The sequence below is a fragment of the Bos grunniens genome, chromosome 7, assembly GCF_055505025.1.
Source record: "Bos grunniens cultivar Pamir isolate PY7600 chromosome 7, Bosgru_T2T1.0, whole genome shotgun sequence".
NCBI lineage: Eukaryota > Metazoa > Chordata > Mammalia > Artiodactyla > Bovidae > Bos > Bos grunniens.
The window spans coordinates 50,724,173-50,748,287 of record NC_141171.1 but is presented as its reverse complement, the minus strand read 5'-3'; the positions used below and the strand labels follow the sequence as shown (position 1 = coordinate 50,748,287).

Sequence of the window (24,115 nt, the reverse complement as noted above, 5' to 3'; positions counted from 1 at the left end):
CCCTCACTGAGCCTTCATTCTGGCCAAGGAATATACAACCAAACTTGACAATATATGTTCCAACCTCAAATGAGCAAGACCAATTGCATTCAAAGGCCTTAAGTTCATTCAGCACCTGAACATCAGGACAATGACTTTTACTTTAGCACTTGACTTAAAAGCACTCTTGTAAAAATATCTATGTTATGGCCTAATAAATGGTAATAAGCTGGCTGGTCTCTAAGATGACCACAGAATGAGGCTTTCAGGATCTGTGCAACTAATCCACGGTCAACAGTCAAAAATTGAATTCCCACTTACCCACGATACTGAGAATGAGGGTAATTCTAGGTTAGAGCTCAATTCTAACTCCTTTACCCACAACTATTAACAGTCAAACCTTCTTTGCAAAGTCAAGGATACTAGAAATACTAATAAGTAGCCAGCAGCTAAAATGCAGCATTTTAAAAGGTTTGGTGTATCACACTTCAGTTCTGAGATATAGTGACACTGAGAGATAAGACAACTTAAACAAGTTTAAAACCAAAAGCAGTGGACATTTATTCCTCAATTTTTGTGCAAGAGTGTAAAGATGCATTTGAAAGAACCTGATGGCTAAAGAGCATCAGCCATGGCTTTCAGGCTAGCCTGATTTACAATTAGATTAGGAGAAGTAGGGGGGAAAACGGTAACTTGCCTAGTTCACACGAACGATGTTTCTGGCAAACACAGTTGTTTACAAGTTTCAAACTACATTTTACTAGCGTCAAGGGAAGACTTCAAAAAGCCACATACAGTACAATTTAAAACTGGATGAACATCCTGCGACGTTAGTGCAAAGTAATTATGTAGACTCTCCAATACAAGATTGTGCTCATGTTTCCCAGGTTTGGTCAATGTTGCTCTTTTACAATCACAATCACAGAAGCTTAACTTACCAAACAGCAAGGCCTTTGTTTGATGCCCTATGTATCAGAGGAATGTCACAAGGTTTTGGTGAGATGCAGCTTAATTTCAATAATAAAGCAAATTTCTTATGTAACAGTCATGTTCCTAGAATACTGCACATATGTTTCATGGAAATTCTTTTAAGCTTATGTGTTTATCTTGTTCAATAAAATTACTTTCAAGATATACTTTTTACTGTGTAAACTGGAATTGTTTCATGATTTTGAAGTGCAACCAATATAAGTGAAAACATATCAGGGGTGGGAGAAAATCCACCACTAATCTCAGCTAGACAAAGTTCTTAAAATCAAAAAGCCTATTCACACAAATTATATGTAATGACTGTAGTAATCAGTTTATTACACAGATTAATCATTCTTGAACGTACAAGCTCCAGAGGAGCAACTGGGTCTTTAAATATACACAAGTATTTCCATCAAATGAATTGTCACCCTTACATCCAGATAGACCTAAGCAGTTAAAAACATAAGAAAAATAAGAGCTATTAGCTATGTATTAACTGAGAAACCACATACAAACCAAAGAATATGGAAGAGAGAAAGAGGGGCTGAAAGATGAAGGTTGAAGGGTGGGGAGATGTAAAAGAGTTGGGAGCAAAGCCCATCACATGTTACTTACTAATAGCTCCAATCCATTTAAATGTTGACCAGTTAAACTTAGACCTTAAAATACAGGATGTGGGTAGAGTTTAATCTGGTTGGTCATAACTTTCACCTAAGACGTAAGTCCTTCGGAATAAAAGGAATACAGAAACAGCTTCACGTTTTTCACCTTGCTTTTCATAACTGTTTTGAGTTTAATAGTATTTCACTTAAAAAACAATCTCCTACAGGTCAGTGGAGCTTTTCTTCCCCATCCAAGAACACACCATACCCACCACCCCTCACCTTGCCGTTATCCAAATTTAAGTCAATAAGGAAAGCTTTTAGTCTCACACCTAGGTTATGCCTGGAGAACTGGCTTGTCACACACACACTTCTCTGCTAGGAGGCAATGTTGGTACAGAAGTACAGTATTTCTAGTTTGTTGTTCCAAGTATGTACAACACGCAGCACTGCTGTATCAGGTAAACATGTGCACAGGGGAAGATGAGGCGTGGGCTCATAGAAAGCAGTCAAATGGAAATCAAAAGGACTTTCTCTTTCAGAGTTCCCCTATCTTTATTTGTAGAGGTTATCCAATAATTTCTTTAATTACATCGCATACTTCTGAGTCCATTCCCGAGCTATTCTGTTGTACCTGTACACACAAAGAGAAGCTTGGCTTAACATAGGTGAGGAGTCAGTCAGAAAGCAACAGAGTTCATTCATTATCCCATCTAGTAACTCGAGGGGAAGAACTTATAGAACTTCAAGTGAAGCCATCTTCCTACTCCAAATTTCTAATAAATGTTAGAAATATCCGATAAACGCTATATAGGATTCTAATTAAATTTCAGCACTTGCTGGCGTATCTTCAGTCTCTACTTCACTGACCTATTTCTGAGGTGATTTTCAACCCTTGTTTTACTTATTTGGAGTTCAATATAATTCTATATTATATGGTTCTTGAAATCACATAAAAATGATCAAATTGACATAATACTTTTCCTGCATCAATAAACCAACCAGTTCTGGCAGAACTTATTTTATTTTTTTTTTTGGCAGAACTTATTTTAACAATTTGGTTGCTAAAATGAATGGGTTTATTGCTTCAGAAGAACATTCCAGTAATAAAATAAGCAGGGCAAAGGATCTTTAATTTTTATAGATACTATGTAGATTCAGATTAAAAAAAAAAAACTAAGACCAACTGCTGTTAGAATACCCCATTCTCATTGCAGCTCCTTTTTAAAATATCTTATCTATATGCCTCTCTATCAATAATTCAATTAACTATTTAATCTTTTATATTTTAACTTTTGAAAATGAATCATTTTCTCCCCATCTATCTCCTTCACAATCTTATTGAATAATATGCAAAACAAACAAAAGATTACAACATTTCATTTACTATATCTTTTGATACCCTGACCACTTTTCAATAATTCATAATACAATTCTAAAACGTGCAAATTCTCCAAGTTTTATTTTAAAGGAAATTTGGGGTTTTGGGGTCTTGTAGCATTTATTTACTTTCTTTTTTAGATTATTCCAAATGGTAGAACATCAATTCTCTTTCCCATTAATTTATAAATACCTACCTAAGACAACTGGGCTCTTGATGCAAAATCTTTGCACGTCAAAAACCAAGAAGAAGACATAAAGCTGTTGGAAAATATATTGTAGAAAAGTTCTTCTAGACAGTAGGAATTATACAAAACGGAGATAAAATCATCTACTTATAATACTTGATGCAAATACTGCTGTTTCCTGTCCCCAACTGAGTATATTACGACTTCGTTTTAAGTGTCTGATTCATGCTCAGACCTTAGACACAAACATCTCCACCCTATCAGACACTCTTCTGTCTGGAGACCATACTTACTTTTCTCTATCTGTTTTGTAGATCCGAGCAATCTCAGGCACTAAAGGATCATCTGGATTGGGATCACACAACAGAGAACAGATGGACAAAAGTACTAGAATGAAAAAAACATATAAATTAGTAGAGGATAAAAGCAAAAAGACTGAAAGAAATATGAGATGCCAACACACGAGAAAATTCTAAGACCCTATTTACTGTAGTGTTAGCAGGTTTGTAAGCTCTACCTAAGTTTACAGTAATAGCAATTAACAAAGATTCTAAGACTTCTCTAAGCTTGAACCAGTAAGAAAGCTGGCCCAAGCTGGTGAACTGTCTTGCCCCATTTCCCTGGTTAGTGAGTAATCAGAGTGGAATTATTAATAAGAATACAGGTCTTTCAAATCCTAGACCAATAAGACTTTCCCCAGCTTATAAATTTCCATTTTTGGAAGCCCATGTTCAGGGATAAATGGCTTCCAAAATTCTAAAGACAACCACACTACTGAATGCTCTTAGTAAGAAATGACAACTATGAAATCCAACAATTATTGCTTTCTTGATGGCAGGTACCATATTTAGATGCAATGGATTTGTTTCATTTTTAGTTGAAAACAATTTAGTTTAAGAACACAGAGGCCAGTACTTGTCCCCAAATGGAGCTGGCCACACTTATTACAGATGATATGACGTATCTCAAACAAAAGTCTCAAATTATCTTCAGCAACGATTTCAAATCTCATCTCAGTCATTTCCTCAACGACAACCTGAAATGTGGCAGACAAATCTCAATAGTACAATTTCCTCTGTTTAAATTTGTTAACTTACATATTCCTTTATTGAAGGCAAAGAGGAAGCCCAAGCCACTAATTATATTAAATCCAGTGGCCTCTGACATACCAAAATAAATTCCAATCCTCCTATTCTGATGTTAACAGAACTCAGCTATCTTGTTTCTCTCTAATGTTCTGTAGCAAGAGACAATAATTCAGAGCCCACTGTACTCCCAAAACATCAATTCAGCAGGAAAAGGAATTTATTCATTTTCCCATCAAATCTATCCTACAGAGATCAAGGGCTTCTGAGAGATGAAGAAAGTTTACATGCCCTTTATCATTCAGTTGTTAACAAAAAAGCTATTTCCTTGCCTTAAGAGTATATGGAAAATAAAAAACATCAGGAAAGATGTTTTTTGACTCTTCATTCCTGTTGCCCACAATTCTGGTAGATGGCATTCCCAAAACATCTTCTCTTCCCATTGTCAGGTGTATCACCTGATGCCCTCTTCAAGCACAGAACATTCTAACAGCAATTAGGAAAGATTTCATGTATTTCCTGGAAATGACAACAGGGAGTTATAGATTTTTGATTGTTCATGAAATTATTGACTACAGAAGAAACTTGTCTGACCTATCAAGCTGGCAAGAATACAACTGACTCTTCACCTAAAATTAGATACACTACCAAATTAGTATAAGTTCCCTTTACTTATTGTCCAACTATTTAAAACAGGCAACTTTAAAGAGATATTTTTTTAATTATAGTTGATTTACAGTGTTGTGTTAGTTTCAGGTATACAGCACAGTGATTCAGTTTATACATATACATTCATTTTCAGATCCTTTCGTATTATAGGTTATTACAAGATACTGAATATAGTTTCCTGTGCTATACAGTAGGTCCTTGTTTATTTTATATATATAGTAGTGTGTATAACTATTAATCCCAAACTCCTACTGATTTATCACTCCCCATCCCCCTTTCCATGTCAACCATAAATCTGTTTTCTCTGTCTGTGAATCTGTTTGTTTTGTAAATAAGTTCATTTGCATCATTTTAAAAAGATAAGCTTTAAGTAAATAACCTTCTTCACTTTCTTTCCAGGAAAGGAAGGTAGGATGGTGGCTATCTGGATCTAGTGAAAGGATTTTTAGTACACTACTTAGTTCCTTTATTGGTAGAAAATTAATTTTGGCTTATAATATACTATACTTTCTTTTTCTATAAAGAGAGTAACTTCTATTTCTACAGCTTGTAGAGACTCTTTACTGAAGTAACTAAATTTTCACTTATATATATATATTCTTCTTCAGTAAATAACCAATTTCATTAGTGTCATAACTCAATCACTTCCAATTCTAAAACCATATAACCAAGTAGCTTTACGATAGAGTTAACCTGCTTCAAGTTTTCTGTATATTTAGGTCCCTTACCTATATACTCAAAGAGGAGGGCATTTTGGGTCTAGATTATTGCCCTTTAAAACAGAATATGTTAAAGAATAATTATATCATACACAGAATTTGGGTCTTTCACAGAAATGCTTGCCCATACTTCAATTTACAAAAGAGTCTTTATAACACTAAACCTAGGTACCCTGATAAATCCAAATTCAACAAAATGGTACTGTAGTTATTTTAAAAGATAGCTATCCAGACAGAACATACCAAGTCAAATAAATTAACAACCCTTATGACTTAGAATAACTGAAAAACAAAACAAAACAAAAAACACCACCACTAGGCACAGAAGGGAAGAAAAAAAAGCTATGATGACAATTTCAGCTATCCAGACAGACTCCCCCCACCACCATCCACCCACCCAACTCACCCACACACAGAGTCCCACCTCTCTTGGCCCCGTTTATAGCTAGATTTATATCTCCAGTTACTTGGTAAAATAAGAACAAACAGGTCAGGAAATCACAAGAACAGGCATATGAATACTTTCACAAGCAACCACTGAATGGCATGGAGGCCTACAAAAACAATAGGGGCCACTTATCTGTAAAACTGTTTCAGTCACAACTTTTTAAAATGTGGTCCTTTGATTTTTTTTGTTCACATTTTTGCCTAGGACCCCAGAAATCTTAATTTAATGCCTCAGAGTTTTTGTGCCTTTAAAAAATTAATGTGGAAGGGTATACAAGTGTTACCGTAATTATAACATGACAAATATCCAATACTTTTTACAATAGTGCCTTTATCCCAGTTATTTGGGTGCTTACAAGGAATCAGTTAACTATGCATTTTTGCTGCTTTTTAATCTCCAGAATAATAGTGAATAGTTTTTATCACCCCTACTCTATAGATGAAAACACTGTGGAATACAGAAGCTAATCCGTCTCAAATCTCAACCAATAAGATGTGGAGCGGAGATCCTAACACAGGCAGTTGCATCCAGAATCTACGTTCTTTACCATGAAACTATGTTGCCTCCTGTCTAAATGTATGCATTAAAGAAATGATAAAATTTAAGTAGAGAGGAAAAAAAAAAATTTCATGTACCAAATTTCAGCCTCAAATACCCAAACTATTTCTTTCTAGCTATTTAATATACCTTCTATACAATGCAAGTTACAGTGTATAACATTTTCTCTCTTTCCTGCTTTTATCAAACACTGTATTTTCCCATTTTCCACAGTATTTGTAAGGATCAATATTCTTTTGAATGCATGTGCCAGAACCGAATGTGTTTTTTCTGCTGTTGAACCTATATGTCATTTCTAATTTTCAGAAATAACATTGTTGCAGATGTAGATTTTAGCAGTTGGGTTTGTTTTCTTAGTACAAACAAATGAACCTAGAATTACTGCGTCAAAGGATGTTAATATTAATGATTAAATCTCCTATCTCTTAATACATACAGGCAGACTAAACAAATCTATCTGTAGCATATATAAGCAATCATTCCAATGTACTTCATGAAGTACTTCAATGTACTTTTTCTTTTGAAAAGAAAAAATGTTTAGTTTCCTTTTTAAAAGATCTTTGTTAATTAAAAAGGTGAAGTGAAAATGTTAGTTGTTCAGTCATGTCTGACTCTTTGTGATCCCATGGACTGTATGTAGTTCACCAGGCTCCTCTGTCTGTGGGATTTTCCAGGCAAGAATACTGGAGTGTGTAGCCATTCCCTTCTCCAGGGGATCTTCCTGACCCAGGAACTGAACCCAGGTCTCCCACATTGTAGGCAGATTCTTTACCGTCTGAGCCACCAGTGAAGCCCCAAAAGGTGAAGAATGGGTACTTATTTTAATTTTTATCTCCTTGACTATTCTGTTCCTTTCTATCCATTCATCTACTGGGATCTAGGTTTTTCCTCTTACTGATTTATATATGTTCTTCATATCTGTTAAACATACTAGCCCATTATCATAGGTGTGTGCGTGTGTGTATGTGTTAGTTGCTCAGTCATGTCGGACTCTTCACAACTCCAGGGACTGTAGTCCACCAAGCTCCTTTATCCATGGAATTCTCCAGGCAAGAACAACACTGGAATAGGTTGCCATTCTCTTCAAGGGATCTTCCCAATCCAATCAGCCCATTATCATACTTGTAGCCTATTTCTTGTACTGTATTTTGACAACATTTAATGATGGACGTGAGTCTGAGTGAACTCCAGGAGTTGGTGATGGACAGGGAGCCCTGGCGTGCTGCGATTCATGGGGTCGCAAAGAGTCAGACATGACTGAGCGACTGATCTGATCTGAATCCTCGTGATTTCATGTTGAAAGGTTGTACAATTTCAAATCAACAAGTAAGATAATATTCAGTTCAGGGATATAAAAAAATCTCCAATCTACTCATATAATTAGGTCGTATTTAAAAGAACTACTGGATCTTTCATCACAAAGTTAGTAACTAACTTTCTCTACACATTTTCAAACACACACACACACACACACGCATGCACCAATATACCACAGACTAAGATGCTCACATAAACATATACATTAAATTGATTATCTTAGATGATGATTCTGTTCTTGATAGAAACCTAAAGACAAGAACAGGTAAAACTTTAAATAATGTGAATATGAATTCATCTATACTTTGTCCTTCAAGAAACTAATATTTTAATTATAGTACAAATATTCCTCTACAAGGGCTGTTTTTTTCCTATTCCTGAACACTATCTATCCTTTCCATTCATGGATCTCAAGGCTGGAAAGACATTACTTGTCTTCTACATTAACCATGCTCTTAAAAAAACGGATTCACAAGGGCCATATTCTAATCTATGCCTGAAGAGCAAGAACAATGGACAGAGAGCAATCACAGCACCAAGGAACACGTATGCTTAAAAATCCAACTCTCTCTAGTGGGTCTATACCCCAGATCAAGAATAAGGGGGACCACTACATTCTCTTAAAAAAGAATTTGACTAACCCTTTCAAGAATAAGTAACCTAAAAAAGACACAAACACACACAAAAAAATAGTAGGCTTTATGTTGATATCAAATATCCATTCCATTACCTTTTGAAATAGTTAGTGCTGGAGACCACTGTGACCGTAGAATATCAAGACAAATGCTGCCATTACTGTTAATATTTGGATGATAAATTCTTGTTGTAAATGCAACCTATCAAAACAAGGAAAACTTCTTATAAACAGTTTCATTAGCATTGTAGAAAGTAGATAAAAAACATAGTTTGCATATTCCAGTTACCTTAGGTGGTTTGAAGGGGTAATCTGTTGGGAAATGAATTGTCAAGAAAAATACTCCACCCTGATAGGGACTGTCATTCTGTTGATAACAAAAAAAGTTGGGTTAAAATGAGTGAATTACCTAAACTATTTATTCTGAAATTAATCTGAATACTTACTGGCCCCATTATTGTAGCTTGCCAATGGAACACTGAAAAAAGAACAACAAAAAGTCACCATGAAGTAATATCAACAGTATACCTACACCATAACAACATATTATTCCCCATGTAATCTCAGTTCATTCATAAGAAACATGGTGAGTCATCTAAATTAACTTGGAGTCTGAGAAAACAAAAATGACTAGCATGGTGTAGAACACTGATAAGGTGCTCAACAAGAAAGTTATTTGGGCTAAAACGTCTTAAAAATTCATGACAGGGAGACAAAATTCTTGACAAGGCCGAAAGTTTCACTTTTAAACAGGCACTTCCTTACCGCAAAGGGTAAAAAAGAACCACAAGATTCAATTCTTTGATTGTATCATTTCCCCAACACTAATATCTATAATATACTTCTTTTATAGTACTGGTATAGAGCAGAACAGTAAACTTAAAGTAGATAATACTCAAATTAGGAAATGCTAGTTTTTCCCAGTGAGAAAAAAATGTCCAGTTCTCATGTGTAGATCTTTAGAATTACTGGTATCTCAATAAATAAAGAAAACATATGCTGGAAGTCCCAAGCTTGATTACAAACTCTAGGGATAATCCCAATAAATCATAAACTTGTTTAGTAAGGAAATTTTCTCTTCAAACAGCAAAAAACGGTGCATGTTCTGTTTCAAAGGTGATGCCACTAAGTACAACACAAAAATCAAAAACCCAGTCTTCACTTCTAAGCAAGCTACTAAGCACTTAACATTCACACTAGGATCTGAGCACACTAAAGGAAGCTGTCAATGGGATTATACACGAGCAACTCAAACCAGCTAACTCTTGATGCAAGGAGGTAATGTGAAGACTAGAGAGCCACACAAAAATCCACTCGGATGTCAGCCCAAACCCTTAAATTCCTTCTGATCATCTGTATGAGAACTGCCCCTATGGTTGGCTTGCCCCTCACTGGGGCCTGAAGCTACAAAGAGCAGTCTGTTTACTAGGGATTAAAAATAAAGGGTAGGTATTGCTGAGGCTCTCCTTTTTAGATTACTCACCATTAGTACTGAGAAAAATTCCTCTTAACTTCTGCCAACTAATTTTTTTATGGATTAAGTAGCTAAGGAGAAAGTTACTTTGAGTCACTAAGATCAGTCCTAGTATCTTCAACAAAGGTTCTATTAAAGGCCCCATATTAATTAACAAAAACCATTTGGAGACCTACCATTTTAAATCTTAATTGCATATTCTGCCACACTGGTTATATATAAGAAAACCTACTTAAGAGTCACTGACTTAGGTCTCTCTCTGGAATGCATTTAAGTTGCTTCCATGTCTTGGCTATTGTTAAGCAGTGCTGCTATGAACACTGGGCTGCATGTATCTTTTCAAATTAGAGTTTTCTCTAGATAAATGCCAGGAGTGGGACTGCTAATCATATGGCAACTCTATTTTTAGTTTTTTAAGAAGCCTCCATACTATTCTCCACAGTGGCTGCACCAATTAGATTTCCACCAACAGTGTAGGAGGGTTCCTTTTTCTCCATACCCTCTCCAGCATTTATTATGTTTAGACTTTTTAATGATGGCCATTCTCACCAATGTAAGATAATACCACATTGTAGTTCTGATTTGCATTTCTTTAATAACTAGCTGTATGAGCTGTTTGTATATTTTGGAAATTAATTCCTTGTTAGTTGCATCGTTTTGCAAATACATTCTATTCCACAGGTTGTCTGTTTTGTTTAGTTTCCTTTGCTATGCAAAAGCTTTTAAGTAATTATGACCCATTTGTCTGTCCATCACTAGGTGATGGATCCAAAAAATATTGCTGCAATTTGTGCCAGAGTGTTCTACGTTTTCTTCTAGGAATTTTAGAGTATTTGGTCTTACATTTAGATCTCTGAGTTTATTTTTATAAATGGTGTGAAAAAATGTTCTAATTTCATTCATTTACATGCACCTGTTCAGTTTTCCCAGTATCACTTACTTTTCTCCACTGTATATTCTTGCTCCCTTTGCAGTAGATTAATTGATCATAAATGCATAGGTTTACCTCTGGGCTTGCTACCCTGTTACACTGATCCATATGCTTTTTTCTGTGTGTGCAACCACCATACTATTTTTTATTACTGTAGCTTTGTAGTACAGTCTGAAGTCAGGAAGTCTTCTTTCTCAAGATTGTTTTTGCTATTTGAGATCTTTTGTGTTTCCAAAATTTTAAATTTGTTTTGTTCTAGTTCCATGAAAAATGCCATTGGTTATTCAAAAGAGATTGAACTGAATCTGTAAATTGCCTGGGGCAATATGGTCATTTTAACAATATCTATTTATGTCATCTTCAATTTCTTTCACCAGCATCTTATGGTGTTCAGAGTATAGGTCTTTTCAGCACAATGTTTTTATGCTCATTCATGTTGTAGTATGTATCAATATTTCATTCCTGTTAATCATCAAATAATATTCTACTGTATGGATACACCATATTTTATTTATCCCTTCATCAGTTGGTGGGCATTTGGGTTGTTTCACTTTTTGGTTATTATAAATAAAATTTCTATGAACAAGCATGTGTGAGTTTTTATAGGGATATATGTTTTTATTTCTCTTGGACACCTACCTAGGAATGAACTCACTGGTTCATACGGTAAACTCTGTGTTTTGCTTTTTGAGGAACTGTCAGACTGTCTTCCAAGCTGGCTGTACCATTTTGCATTCTACCAGCAAAGTATGATGGTTCAAATTTCTCCAAATCTTCATCAACACTTACTATTTGACCTTTTGATTCTACCCATCCTAGTGGGTGTAAAATGACACCTCATTATGGTTTTGATATGCATTTCCCTGATAATTAATGATGCTGAACATCTTTCCATGTTCTTACTGCATTTGAATATCTTAGAGAAAAAGCTACTCAGATCGTCTGTTCACTTTAAAATTGGGTTATTTATCTTAATAATGTTGAAATATAAAGACTTTAAAATCACTTTCTTAACAGTATCATTTGCTGTACCTAATTTTTAAATTTTGATGAAGTCTACTTTATCTTTCTTTTTCTTTTATTGCTTATGCTTTAGGGCAGTTTAACTCTCCAGGGTAACCACTTTTCAATCTGAGAAAGGAATGTAGTAGTACCAACTATGGTAGAAGCAAAGGCAAATTACTTTAGCACACTACAGTACTGAACTTCAAAAGTGAAATCTAATTCCCAGACTTTAAACACTTTTAATTAAAAATCAGTCTCTCAAAAAAAAAAAAAAAAAAATCAGCCTCTCTCAACTCTGAGCAATTTACCTGAAATAAAAACACTCTTTCAAAACTGAACAACCACACTGATGCAGATGGATATGATACCATGGAATGACAAAACTAGAATCAGAAAATCTGAGAATAAGTCTACTTCAAGAACCACCACAAGTCTCTCACTGGATTCTTCTCTAAAACAGTTAACAATTTCTCTTCCAATCACTTAAAGAATTGTGAGGCAAATGAGATAATGTGTTTAAATACTTGGCCTGTCCTGTTTGATATCAAATACTATATATACTCAATAATACTGGACAGATCTAAACATAACATAAATGGGATTTTTTCATAACAAGTACTTAAGTCTTATAATTTATAACATCTGTTTCATCTATAAAGCAATCCTTGTACAAGGATTCTGCTTTGATTCCTAAGGATTTAGCAAACCAAGACAACAATCTTAAGAAAAATGAGGAAAAAATTAATCTTACACACAAGTCCATATAACCTCATTTATTTTCTTAACCTATACACTTCCCTTACACAAATGCTTCTAAATATACTCCCAAGTATATTCCACTTTTCCCCTATTTGCTAAATATTGCATTTTTGTGTGTGAGAATTAGTTACACAGCCTGCTCAAATATCCTCCATTTTTAAAAGGCTGAAAGATGGCATCAGGGGGAAAAGCTGTCTTGAGACAAAGTGGAACAAAAGCAAAATTATTATCCAACATGTATGGTAAGATACAATAAATTATTTCAAACAGGATTAAGAAGATAAACTGGACATTAAAGGTAAGTTGTAGCTGTCTTCACAAATATGAGTCAATACAAAGAAAGACACAGACCCACATACACACTGCCCCCCCCAATCATACTTACTATTATCTAACTAAAGAACAATAGCTTGCTGTAGACAAAAGCTTGAATATTTTGTCTTAGGTAAATACCCAGAAGGGACAAAGGATAGGAAGGAAGAGCCAGAACAACTACACAGACAACATCTGGCAGAAGAATTCAAAATGAAATACAGTACAAAAGATGATGGGATACACATAAAACTGCACCTTTTATGGGCAAATAAAGGTAAATTGCATAATTAACTCTTCATACAAATAATCTTGGCAGATATATATTTATTAGTAACAGAGTTCACCAAAGGCAGACTGTTATGCTGTTTTATGTTTTAGTATTCCTTTTAGATACTTACTATCATCTCCAACGGGACCTGCTGAACACTGTGCTGGGGGGTCCCGTGCCAGGTCATTCAATTCCTTCAAGAAGGAGAGAAAAAGAAATGTATTTAACATAAATGTAACTATTATCCATTAATAAAACCATCACTGTTACCAATAATCTCTGTCTCACCAGTAAAGCTTTTAGCAGCACTCCTTCAAAGTCAGAGAAGAGAAAGGTAGATTAATTCTTTAAAATATTTGGGATTCCTGAATATAAATGTATGTTTTTAAAAGTAGATCATTTTTGCTTTGTTTGAAGTTTAATGGGTATTAAATATAAGGAAAGTAAACATGGATCATATACTAAAGAGCCACAAAAACTGTTTCTTTGGGTTTTCTTGGGCCGCACCATGTGGCAGGATCTTAGTCCCCAGACCAGGTATTGAACCCATGCACCTACACTGGGAGTGTGGACTGCCAGGGAAGTCTCACAAAAACTGTTTTTAAGTAAACACTTTACTTATTATTTTCCAATAAAGATCAACAGCTGGTTTTTGTCCCTCAAAACCATTAAGTTACACTTCAGATAGGAGTCATAAATGTTCCAAATTATACAGAACCATCTGACAAGATACTGGTATTTTTTCAGCTCATATCCACTACAAAGCTTCCAGAGGTAGTAGGAAAAACTTTAAAAGGGATATATTACAAAGGCTGGTTGGATATAACCCATCATAAAGTCTTGAAATCAGAGATGGAATTACATGTAGTCATGCTCTACAAGATGTCAGCTTCTTAGCTATTTTAACACAAGAACCCACAAACTTGAGATTTGTTACTGGGTGGGGATGCCTTAAAAACCACAAAGCAGGAAATCATACTATATTCCCTTTCCCTTTGGCTTGGTATGTGAGATAAAAACAAACTCTGAGGAAGGACTAGTTTTAATTATCTTTTAAAACTACAACGGTAAAACCTACCATTTAAGAAGTATTTCAAACCTTATTGAGTTATATAAATATTTTAAATTGCAACACAGATACTTGTGTAAGTTCCTTCTTCTGAGTTAACTTATTCAACCAGTCATTACATCAATTATTTTGTTTTATCCTATTTGTAAGCTTGGAGGATAAAGCATAAAGCATAAAGTATAGAAATAAAGTTCTGTTAAGTTTTTTTTAAGTGCTGGGATTGAGATAAAGATTTAATAATATTTACTTTCTTTCACATCTCAATTTGAGGATTTTGTATTTCTCTACAACAGAGATTCCTTGCCCATCTCAAGGAGAAAAACAAAAAACCTACTGTACAGTTCACATTCCTAAATGTTTCTAATACAGGTCACTATAACTAGAGAGCTTGCTTGATGTGAAACACAAAAGTTAAGCCACTTCTTTTGACTAACTTCATCTAAGTTGAATATAAGGATTCATCAGGTGGTGATCACTTTTTAACATATCAAACCACTATGTTGTATACGAGACAGTAACATAGTGTGGTAGGTCAATTATACTTACTAACACTTTTAAGTAAGTGGTAGGGCTGTAATATGTATGTGTGTGCACGTGCGTGCACGTGTGTGCACACACGCATGCACTCAGTTGTGTCCTACTCTTTGCAACCACATGGACTGTAGCCCACCTGGCTCCTCTGTCCATGGAATTTTCCAGGCAAGAAGAGGTTAATTAACACTGCTGTACGCTATACATAAAAGTTTAACAGAGTAAATCCTAAGAGTTCTCACCCCAAGGAAAAAAAATTTTCTCTTTATCTTTTATTTTGTACCTGTGAGATAATGGATGTTCACTAAACTTATTATCATGATAATAATTTCATGATATATGTAAGTCAAATCATTATACTGAACATCTTAAACTTATGCCAATTACATCTCAAAAAGCTAAAAGGAAAAAAAAATCCTTGTCCTCTTCATAAGTCAGTATTATATAATTAAAAAAAAAAAAAGAAAACCTTAACTCAAATTTGTGCTAATTCACAATTAACATACTTATTCCAACACTTCCTTGGTTGAAGGCACTCACTTAAGTATGCTAAGTGAAATGAGACATAAAAAGACTATTATTCTGTATGATTCCATTGATACACATTCTAGGAAAGGCAAATTTATAACAATAGAAACCAGATTAATAGTTTTAGGTGCTAGAGGGAGTTGGAGGGGACTGATTACAAAGGAACATGAGGAAAATCTGGGGGGCTATGGATATATTCTATATTATGACTTTGGTAGGGACTGCAAAACTGTGAATTATACTCATTAAAACTCAAACTGTATACTTAAAATTGTTGATTTTATTGTATATACCATAAAGTTGTTTACTAAAAGGGCATATATTCATTCATCTTCATATTATGCATACAGTATCTCTGAAGAATAGATACAAAACTAGTTCAAAGTATTTGCCTTCAGAAGGAAACTTTGCTTTGGGGGTAAGAATAGGAACTACATGTATTTCTTTTATACCTTTAACAAGTATATTTATTGTCTATTTAAAAAATAACGTACCAGTTCTGACTATACATTTGGATAAAAGAAAAATAATTCTGAAAAAGCTGTGACTATCTGAACAGTAATCAGAATAGTGAAAACCCAGTTAGACTAAATAAACACAGAAGCTACAAAATTTGAAGTTTCCCTGGTGGCTCAGTGGTAAAGAATTCACCTGCAATGAAGAAGACCACCTACAATGCAGGAGACACAAGTTTGATCCCTGGGTTGGAAAGATCCTCTGGAGAAGGAAATGGCAACCCACTCTAGTATTCTTGCATGAGAAATCCCAGGAACAGAGGAGCCTGGTAGGCTACAGTCCACTGGGTCACAAGAGTTGCACATAATTTAGCGACTATACAACCACAACCACAAAATCTGATGTCCCTGCGTTATGATTAAAACTGAAGGGGGAAAAAAAACTGAAGGGAGTTCCCTACTGGTATAGTGGTTAGGATTTTGGGCTTTCACTACCATGGACTTGGGGAACTGAGATCTTGCAACCCGAGTGGTGTGGCAAAAAGAAAACAAAATAAAGATAAATCTTGAAATTAAAGGCACATCTATCTAAATCACTGGGCAGAAAAAAATACCCTATTACATCAGGCTGTTGGCTTTATCATATGGCTTTATACCTATACATTAATTTTCTTGACTTTTTATTTCCCCCCAAATAGTATTCAGATTTGTCTTGTATATCATATAGCAAATCATACATTACTGGGATTCAGAGTAGAGCTAGGACAAAACCCAAAACCAAGCAATTTTTCTGTTTATTGGAAAACTTTTCTGTAGAAAGAGCAATAGAGAGAAAGTGAAAATGTCAGTCACTCAGTCATATCTGACTCCTTGTGACCCCAAGGACTGTACCCCACCAGGATTCTCTGCCCATGGAATTCTCCAGACAAGAATAGTAAAGTGGATTACCATTTCCTCCTCCAGGGGATCTTCCCAACCCAAGGACTGAACCCAGGTTTCCTGCATTGCAGGTGGACTTTTTACCATTTGAGCCACGTGGGAAGCCATTATAGACAAAGTACATATAATTAAATTTAGGGAAAAAAAGGGAGGAGGGAAGCTTGACAGTTAAGGTAAAGAATCCTCAATTTCTAAAGAGACTTTATGGTCTTACCTTTGAAATCTAAAAAAATATTACAATAAAGGTCTTATTTTCAAAATAAACTGTGAAAAAAAAATAAACTGTGGATTTTAATAGAGTTCTCAATTAAGATTTTCTTCTTTGACACTGTACACTCCCCTTGTTTCTAGGTATACAGAACCATTATTTTTAAAGATTAAGGGTTATAGACAATTTTGATTATCTGAAACTTTCCCAAGTGTTTAATTTAGTTCAAACAGCCCTCAAACCTTATACCAATTAATTATTTTCAAGTAAAGTTTAATTCACTACAAACTTTTTTGTCCATGTTGCGTGGCATGCAGGATCTTAAGTTTCTTGACCGGAACTGAACTCCTGCCCTCTGCAGTGGATCGTGGAGTCTTAACCACTGGACCACCAGGGAAGTCCTCAAACTTTTAAATACATTTCCTACTACTATCTTTTTTGGCTCAGGAATATGTTTTCCAATAAAGACACACAGGAATGATTATAATGCCTTGTATATTATTATCTTAAGAATACCTATTTTCCAAAGGATTAACCCTTCTTTAAAAGGGACCACTGTTAAAGAAAACAAAACATTAAAGCCTCTAAGCCTGGGATATTTCTGTATTACAGCACTATAGCAAGAAGAAAGAGGACTTCCTAACTGTGGGGAGGGGGTCCTACAAGGGCTATGCTGACTTGACTTTCCTTGTATCCTCAAATACTCAAATAGGTCATTAATTGCTAAAACTTAATGATATTAGCTATTTAAAAAAACCCTGTTTCCCCAGTCTTAACAATTATGAAGCAAAATATACATAGTATGGAACACAGATTTGTTTCACCATTTTGGTCTTACCCTATGGCAAATGGTAAAAGGAACAAGATGGGAAAATGAGAGATTGTAGTTACTTTCATAGAAAATTGGCTTCAAAGTCAAGCGTTAATAGTTCTAAAATTTCCTGTACAAATCAAAGGTCTTTGGTGGAAAATCAGGATATGAGACGATTTAAGCAGAAATTGTGATTCAACATCAGAAGAGATATCTAGACTAATCGCCCATTTTATATATATAAAAAGATACAAAGTAGCTAATCCAAGGAAAACTTATAATTAGAGTAAGGATATGGTTTACTATATATGTTCTATTATATCATGCTTCTTTAGTCTGAATCTAAAATAGTAGAAATGTCCAAGTTAGAATATCTGAGAATCTATAACTGAACCTCCTTTAAGATGAATGAACAGCAAAAAAAGAACAGCTAGATAAGTAGTAGTTCTCAAAAATGAGACCCTGGCACAGCAGCATCATTATCACAAGAAAACTTATTAGAAATGCAAATTCTCAGGCTCCAACCAGACCTACCGAATCAGAAACTCTTGCTGTTTCAAAGCCTAACAAGATGCATTTTAACAAGTCCCCCAGGAAATTGTGATGTACACTAAATCCTGACTGCCTTTATGTTTGACGAATTAAGAATCAAAGACAAAAGACAAGGCTAGAAAACTCATTACCAGCAAGACTCAAAATGAAGGGAAGCTGAAGGAAAACATGGCAGCACAGAATGAAGAACTCAAGAAAGGGGTGTTTTCCACATTTTCAAGACACAGTGAAGGCAAGCAGTCTGTCATTACCATAGTACTGCATTCTCCCTGCCATACCCTATCTCACCTGGGTTGCAACAGAAACGCTAACTCATGTGTCCAGCATAATATCTGAAGTTAGTATTTAAAAATTAACTGCTAGAGTATTTAAAATTACAAATTTTTAAAACTCTGGAAATATTAGTAACTCAGTTATCCTAGATCAGTTTGAAAAAAAATTATGATTTCTGAAAATAGCAAATTACAGAATCTTTTATATCTGGTACTGATAGACTTAATCCCTTGGCACTCTGAAATATTTTCTATTTCCCTCTTAATAATGCTACCTTCTATTTTAAAGACAAATTGATAAAAAATCTATCAACAGCAATCTTTCCCTGAACTTAGTATAAGCAGAAGTAGTAACTTTATTTGAGATTAATGTCTGTACTCTTTTTAAAAAATTCAAGTCAACTAAGACTATAGAAAATACCCAGCAAAAACCTATTACTCAGCTTCAATTCAGTCGCTCAGTCGTATCCAACTCTTTGTGACCCCATGGACTGCAGCACACCAGGCCTCCCTGTCCATCATCAGCTCTTGGAGTTTACTCAAACTCATGTCCATTGGGAGAAGGCAATGGCACCCCACTCCAGGACTCTTGCCTAGAAAATCCCATGGATGGAGGAGCCCGGTAGGCTGCAGTCCATGGTGTCACTAGGAGTTGGACACGACTGAGTGACTTCACTTTCACTTTTCACTTTCGTGCATTGGAGAAGGAAATGGCAACCCACTCCAGTGTTCTTGCCTGGAAAATCCCAGGGACCGGGTAGCCTGGTGGGCTGCCATCTATGTGGTCGCACAGAGTCGGAAACAACTGAAGCAACTTAGCAGCAGCAGCAGCATGTCCATTGAGTCGGAGATTCCATCCAACCATCTCATCCTGTGTCATCCCCTTCTCTTCCCGCCTTCCATCTTTCCCAGCATCAGGGTCTTCGCATCAGGTGGCCAAAGTATTGGAGTTTCAGCTTCAGCATCAGTCCTTCCAATGAATATTCAGGACTGATTTCCTTTAGGATGGACTGGTTGGATCTCCTTGCAGTCCAAGGGACTCTCAAGAGTTTTCTCCAACACCACAGTTCAAAAGCATCAATTCTTCAGTGCTCAGCTTTCTTTATAGACCAATTCTCACATCCATACATGACTACTGGAAAAACCATAGCTTTGTCTAGACGGACCTTTGTTGGTAAAGTAATGTCTCTGCTTTTTAATATGCTGTCTAGGTTGGTCATAGTTTTTCTTCCAAGGAGCAAGCATCTTTTAATTTCATGGCTGCAGTCACCATTTGCAGTGAATTTGGAGCCCAGAAAAATAAAGTCAGCCACTGTTTCCCCATCTATTTGCCATGAAGTGATGGGACCAGATGCCATGATATTAGTTTTCTGAATGCTGAGTTTTAAGCCAACTTTTTCACTCTCCTCTTTCACTTTCATCAAGAGGCTTTTGAGTTCTTCTTCACTTTCTGCCATAAGGGTGGTGTCATCTGCATATCTGAGGTTATTGATGTTTCTCCTGGCAATCCTGATTCCAGCTTGGGCTTCATCCAGCCCAGCGTTTCTCATGATGTACTCTGCATATAAGTTAAATAAGCAGGATGACAATATACAGCCTTGACGTACTCCTTTCCCAATCTGGAACCAGTCTGTTGTTCCATGTCCAGTTCTAACTGTTGCTTCTTGACCTGCATACGAATTTCTCAGGAGGCAGGTCAGCGGGTCTGGTATTCCCATCTCTTTAAGAATTTTCCACAGTTTGTTGTGATCTAAACAGTCAAAGGCTTTGGCATAGTCAATAAAGCAAAAGTAGATGTTTTTCTGGAACTCTCTTGCTTTTTCCATGATCCAGCGGATGTTGGCAATTTGATCTCCAGTTCCTCTGCCTTTTCTAAATCCAGCTTGAACATCTGGAAGTTCACAGTTCATGTACTGTTGAAGCCTGGCTTGGCAAATTCTGAGCATTACTTTGCTAGTGTGTGAGATGACTGCAGTTGTGCGGTTGTTTGAACATTCTTTTGCATTGCCTTTCGTTGGGATTGGAATGAAAACTGACCTTTACTCAGTTTAGCCCAATCTAAACGCTGCTGCTGCTGCTAAGTCGCTTCAGTTGTGTCCGACTTTGTGCGACCCCATAGACGGCAGCCCACCAGGCTCCCCCGTCCCTGGGATTCTCCAGGCAAGAACACTGGACTGGGTTGCCATTTCCTTCTCCAATGCATAAAAGTGAAAGTGAAGTCATTCAGTCGTGTCCGACTCTTCATGACCCCATGGACTGTAGCCTACCAGGCTCCTCCATCCATGGGATTTTCCAGGCAAGAATATTGGAATGGGTCGCCATTTCCTTCTTCAGGGGATCTTTCCAACACAGGGATTGAACCCATGTCTCCAGCAGGCGTCTCCTGCATTACAGGTGGATTCTTAACCGCTGAGCCATCAGGGAAGCCCTATAAATAATAAGTACCCCTCCTCTTTTTTAACTGTGTATCAAAGCCTTTGATTATATATGGGTTTAAAAAAATTATTTCCTCAACCTATACACCCAGGCAGAAATAACTGTACTGTTCAACACACTGGAACTTGCAAACCCAATCATTGCCTAGAGATGGGAAAATTATTCCTAGAGCATGCTTAACCAAGAGGTTAATTCACCTGCCAACAATTTAAGAACACAGAGATGAACATGATAGAAACTATCTGCCATCTGAATCGTCATTCACCACTATCTGACAAGCCTTCTGTAAATACTGGAAACTAACCATATCGTGTAATTATGTTAAATGAAAATTAGCTTCATAAGGATTATAATGGTTATTCTACAACTATGTTCCTGCTGATATCAACAGGGGCAACAGGCAGAAGTCAGTTTTTCCGAAGTCTTAACATCCCTTGATGTTTTATTATTCTGCTCTTAGGTAACTTTAAGCAAGTCATTCGACTTCTCCAGATCAGAACTCCCATATCTATAAAACAATGAAGTTAAACTAAAAAAACATGGTTTGGTTATAGGTTTAAGGGTTAAATCAATTTGGGAAATGTTATAATCCACATCCTTATAAGAATATTCAAGATTCTAAGCAAGTTCTGAATAAAGGCAACACTATTGTTTGGGCACAGAACCAGGCTTTGCTTCTTTCTGTGGCCCATTCTTCCAATGCCATGTTCCCCACCCAAGATTTTATTCTCACAAATGCCTAATGTCTGCAGCAAAGTCAGAAATAAGTCTGAAGAAACCAGGAACACTTTTTATCCTAAAGAAATTTTTTTGTTGTAGAATAAAAGACTTTTAAACATGACATAAAGAAATCTACCCAACATGGCTAATACTGTCCTAAAGTTATCTATACCTTGTCCCCTCCACCCCCAATCTGGACTATAAATTACTTCAGTGTGGTTTTCTGTCTGTGGTAAAATACACAAACATAAAATTTACCATCTTATCCATTTTTTTTCCATTTTAAGTATACAGTTCAGTGGTATAAAGTACATTAATAACACTGTGATCAAAATGTTTTAAGAAAATGTTTATAGTAAGAGAAAGCACATTATGAATAGCTTTTCAGATATAGTTAATACAATATAAATTTCCTTTCTAAGGCAATCACATGTTTTTATTAATTTTTAAAGACAGTTTTTTTTTGTTTGTTTATGAAGTTACTTTTGTCAAATTCCAGGAAATCCTTACAAGTGCTATTTGTGTGACAATGTTGATAGCTTCCAGTAGTGATCAAATATATAGCGGATGTGTTTCTGGCTTAAAATACTTTTTCTGTATAGAAAGGGGTGGGGGGGGAGCACATATCTTTTAAAGGGGAAATGATATGCTATATAAAGATATTAGCAAAATTAGTCATTTATATAATCTTATCTGTTGCAAACTAAAAGTTTGCAAATACTGAAAGCTTATACAACCAGTGAATTCCCTGAAATTTCTATAAAACAAATTACAGCTGAGTCATAAGGATTCATATTTGTTTTGGCACACAAAGGAGAAACCAATATGAAATTCTGACAATGCATGTGATTAACCTAATTATGAATCTGAGGTTAAAAAATTGTTTTAAAAAAGCTAGGCCCAGTTCACTTTCATCTATCTTCACAATAGCACAGTTATGATTTTAAAACACATCAACACTAAATATTTTCACTTTAAAAGATTACTGTCCATATACTGCTTTTTTTTAGGATGAAAAAAAATCTTATTTCCCAGAGACTTCCTTCTTTTTCCAAGCAGCTTATTATTAACTATACTATACAAATCTAGCATTATATGGTATAGTAATACCTTATGATCAATTTTTTATTCACAACTATCAAAATTTATGTGTACCCTTAACGCTACCCCTGGAATACTTAATTCTAAATTCCCTGAGTTAGAGACAAGGTATAATACAATCTTTACCGCATTTTCCAGAGTGGAACTTAAGAGACACTCAAATCTCTGAATGAGTAGATGAATGAATGTCTAGCACAATATCAAGCCGAACTGATGTTTAAACACTGGCAAATGAGATGATAAACAAAAGTACATTAACAACTTCCAGGAGGAAGTCCAGTCCAATTCAGCCTAATCACCTACAGTGCCAGAAAATAGAAAGTCTATAGTGACAAAAATATATTCAGATTTAATTACTGAACATGAATGGAATAGGTGTTTTGAGTGAGACTGGGTAACACTAGAGAATAAGGAGTTCATTTCTTTGAGCACTTTAGCAATAACCACTTAGATGAAAATGTTCTAATTAAAGATAATATTCTTTGTTCATTACTGAGGATCAAGAACCTTTTCAAGACCTTATTTTACCTATATGAACTACCATTTACTCATTTCAAAGCTTTTTCTTCGTCAATTAGCTTTTAAATTTCAACTAGTTCAAGACTCCAGAACAGGGTTCTTGGAATACTCTAGGCACCCTCCTACCACAAGCACCTTTAGCCTTCACTTAAATGTGCTGAGAGGTTTCCTAGAAGCCCCTTTCCCCCATTTTCTGTTAAATACTATGATGAAAAAGTGCAAGTTGCCTTAGCAACTCAAGATAGTTTATATGTATGATTATTTAATGTCTCTCGACCCAATGACAAATAGGAATTTGATATCCAGCACAGTTCCTGATACAGAGGGAGTCCCAGTAAATACCTGTTGAAGAACAGATTGTTACAATTACACACAGTAATTTTACGTATGCTGCTGCTGCTGCTGCTAAGTCGCTTCAGTCGTGTCCAACTCTGTGCAACCCCATAGATGGCAGCCCACTAGGCTCCTCTGTCACTGGGATTCTCCAGGCAAGAATACTGGAGTGGATTGCCATTTCCCTCTCCAATGCATGCATGCATGCAAAATCGCTTTAGTCGTGTCCAACTCTGTGCAACCCCATGGACAGCAGCCCACTAGGCTCCTCTGTCACTGGGATTCTCCAGGCAAGAATACTGGAGTGGATTGCCATTTCCCTCTCCAATGCATGCATG

The 24,115-nt window shown here is 35.8% G+C and overlaps 1 protein-coding gene across 4 annotated transcripts in view; it reads right to left on the bottom strand.

Annotated features, from left to right (window-relative positions):
- Positions 1-1,256: 1,256 nt before the first annotated feature.
- Positions 1,257-24,115, bottom strand: part of UBE2D2 (ubiquitin conjugating enzyme E2 D2) — a 42,473-nt gene continuing 19,614 nt past the window's right edge. For 2 of the 4 annotated variants that reach the window (XM_086411961.1, XM_086411962.1), the window contains exons 2-7: positions 13,434-13,497; positions 8,998-9,029; positions 8,841-8,918; positions 8,648-8,753; positions 3,415-3,508; positions 1,257-2,187 (exon numbers count right to left, since the gene is read on the bottom strand). In XM_086411961.1, the coding sequence (XP_086268087.1) occupies positions 2,142-2,187; positions 3,415-3,508; positions 8,648-8,753; positions 8,841-8,918; positions 8,998-9,029; positions 13,434-13,497 (420 nt within the window). In that variant the 3' untranslated portion in view covers positions 1,257-2,141. Of the gene's footprint in view, positions 2,188-3,130; positions 3,195-3,414; positions 3,509-8,647; positions 8,754-8,840; positions 8,919-8,997; positions 9,030-13,433; positions 15,334-24,115 lie in introns of those variants that run through there. The other 2 variants (XM_086411959.1, XM_086411960.1) reach the window with 2 other exon arrangements.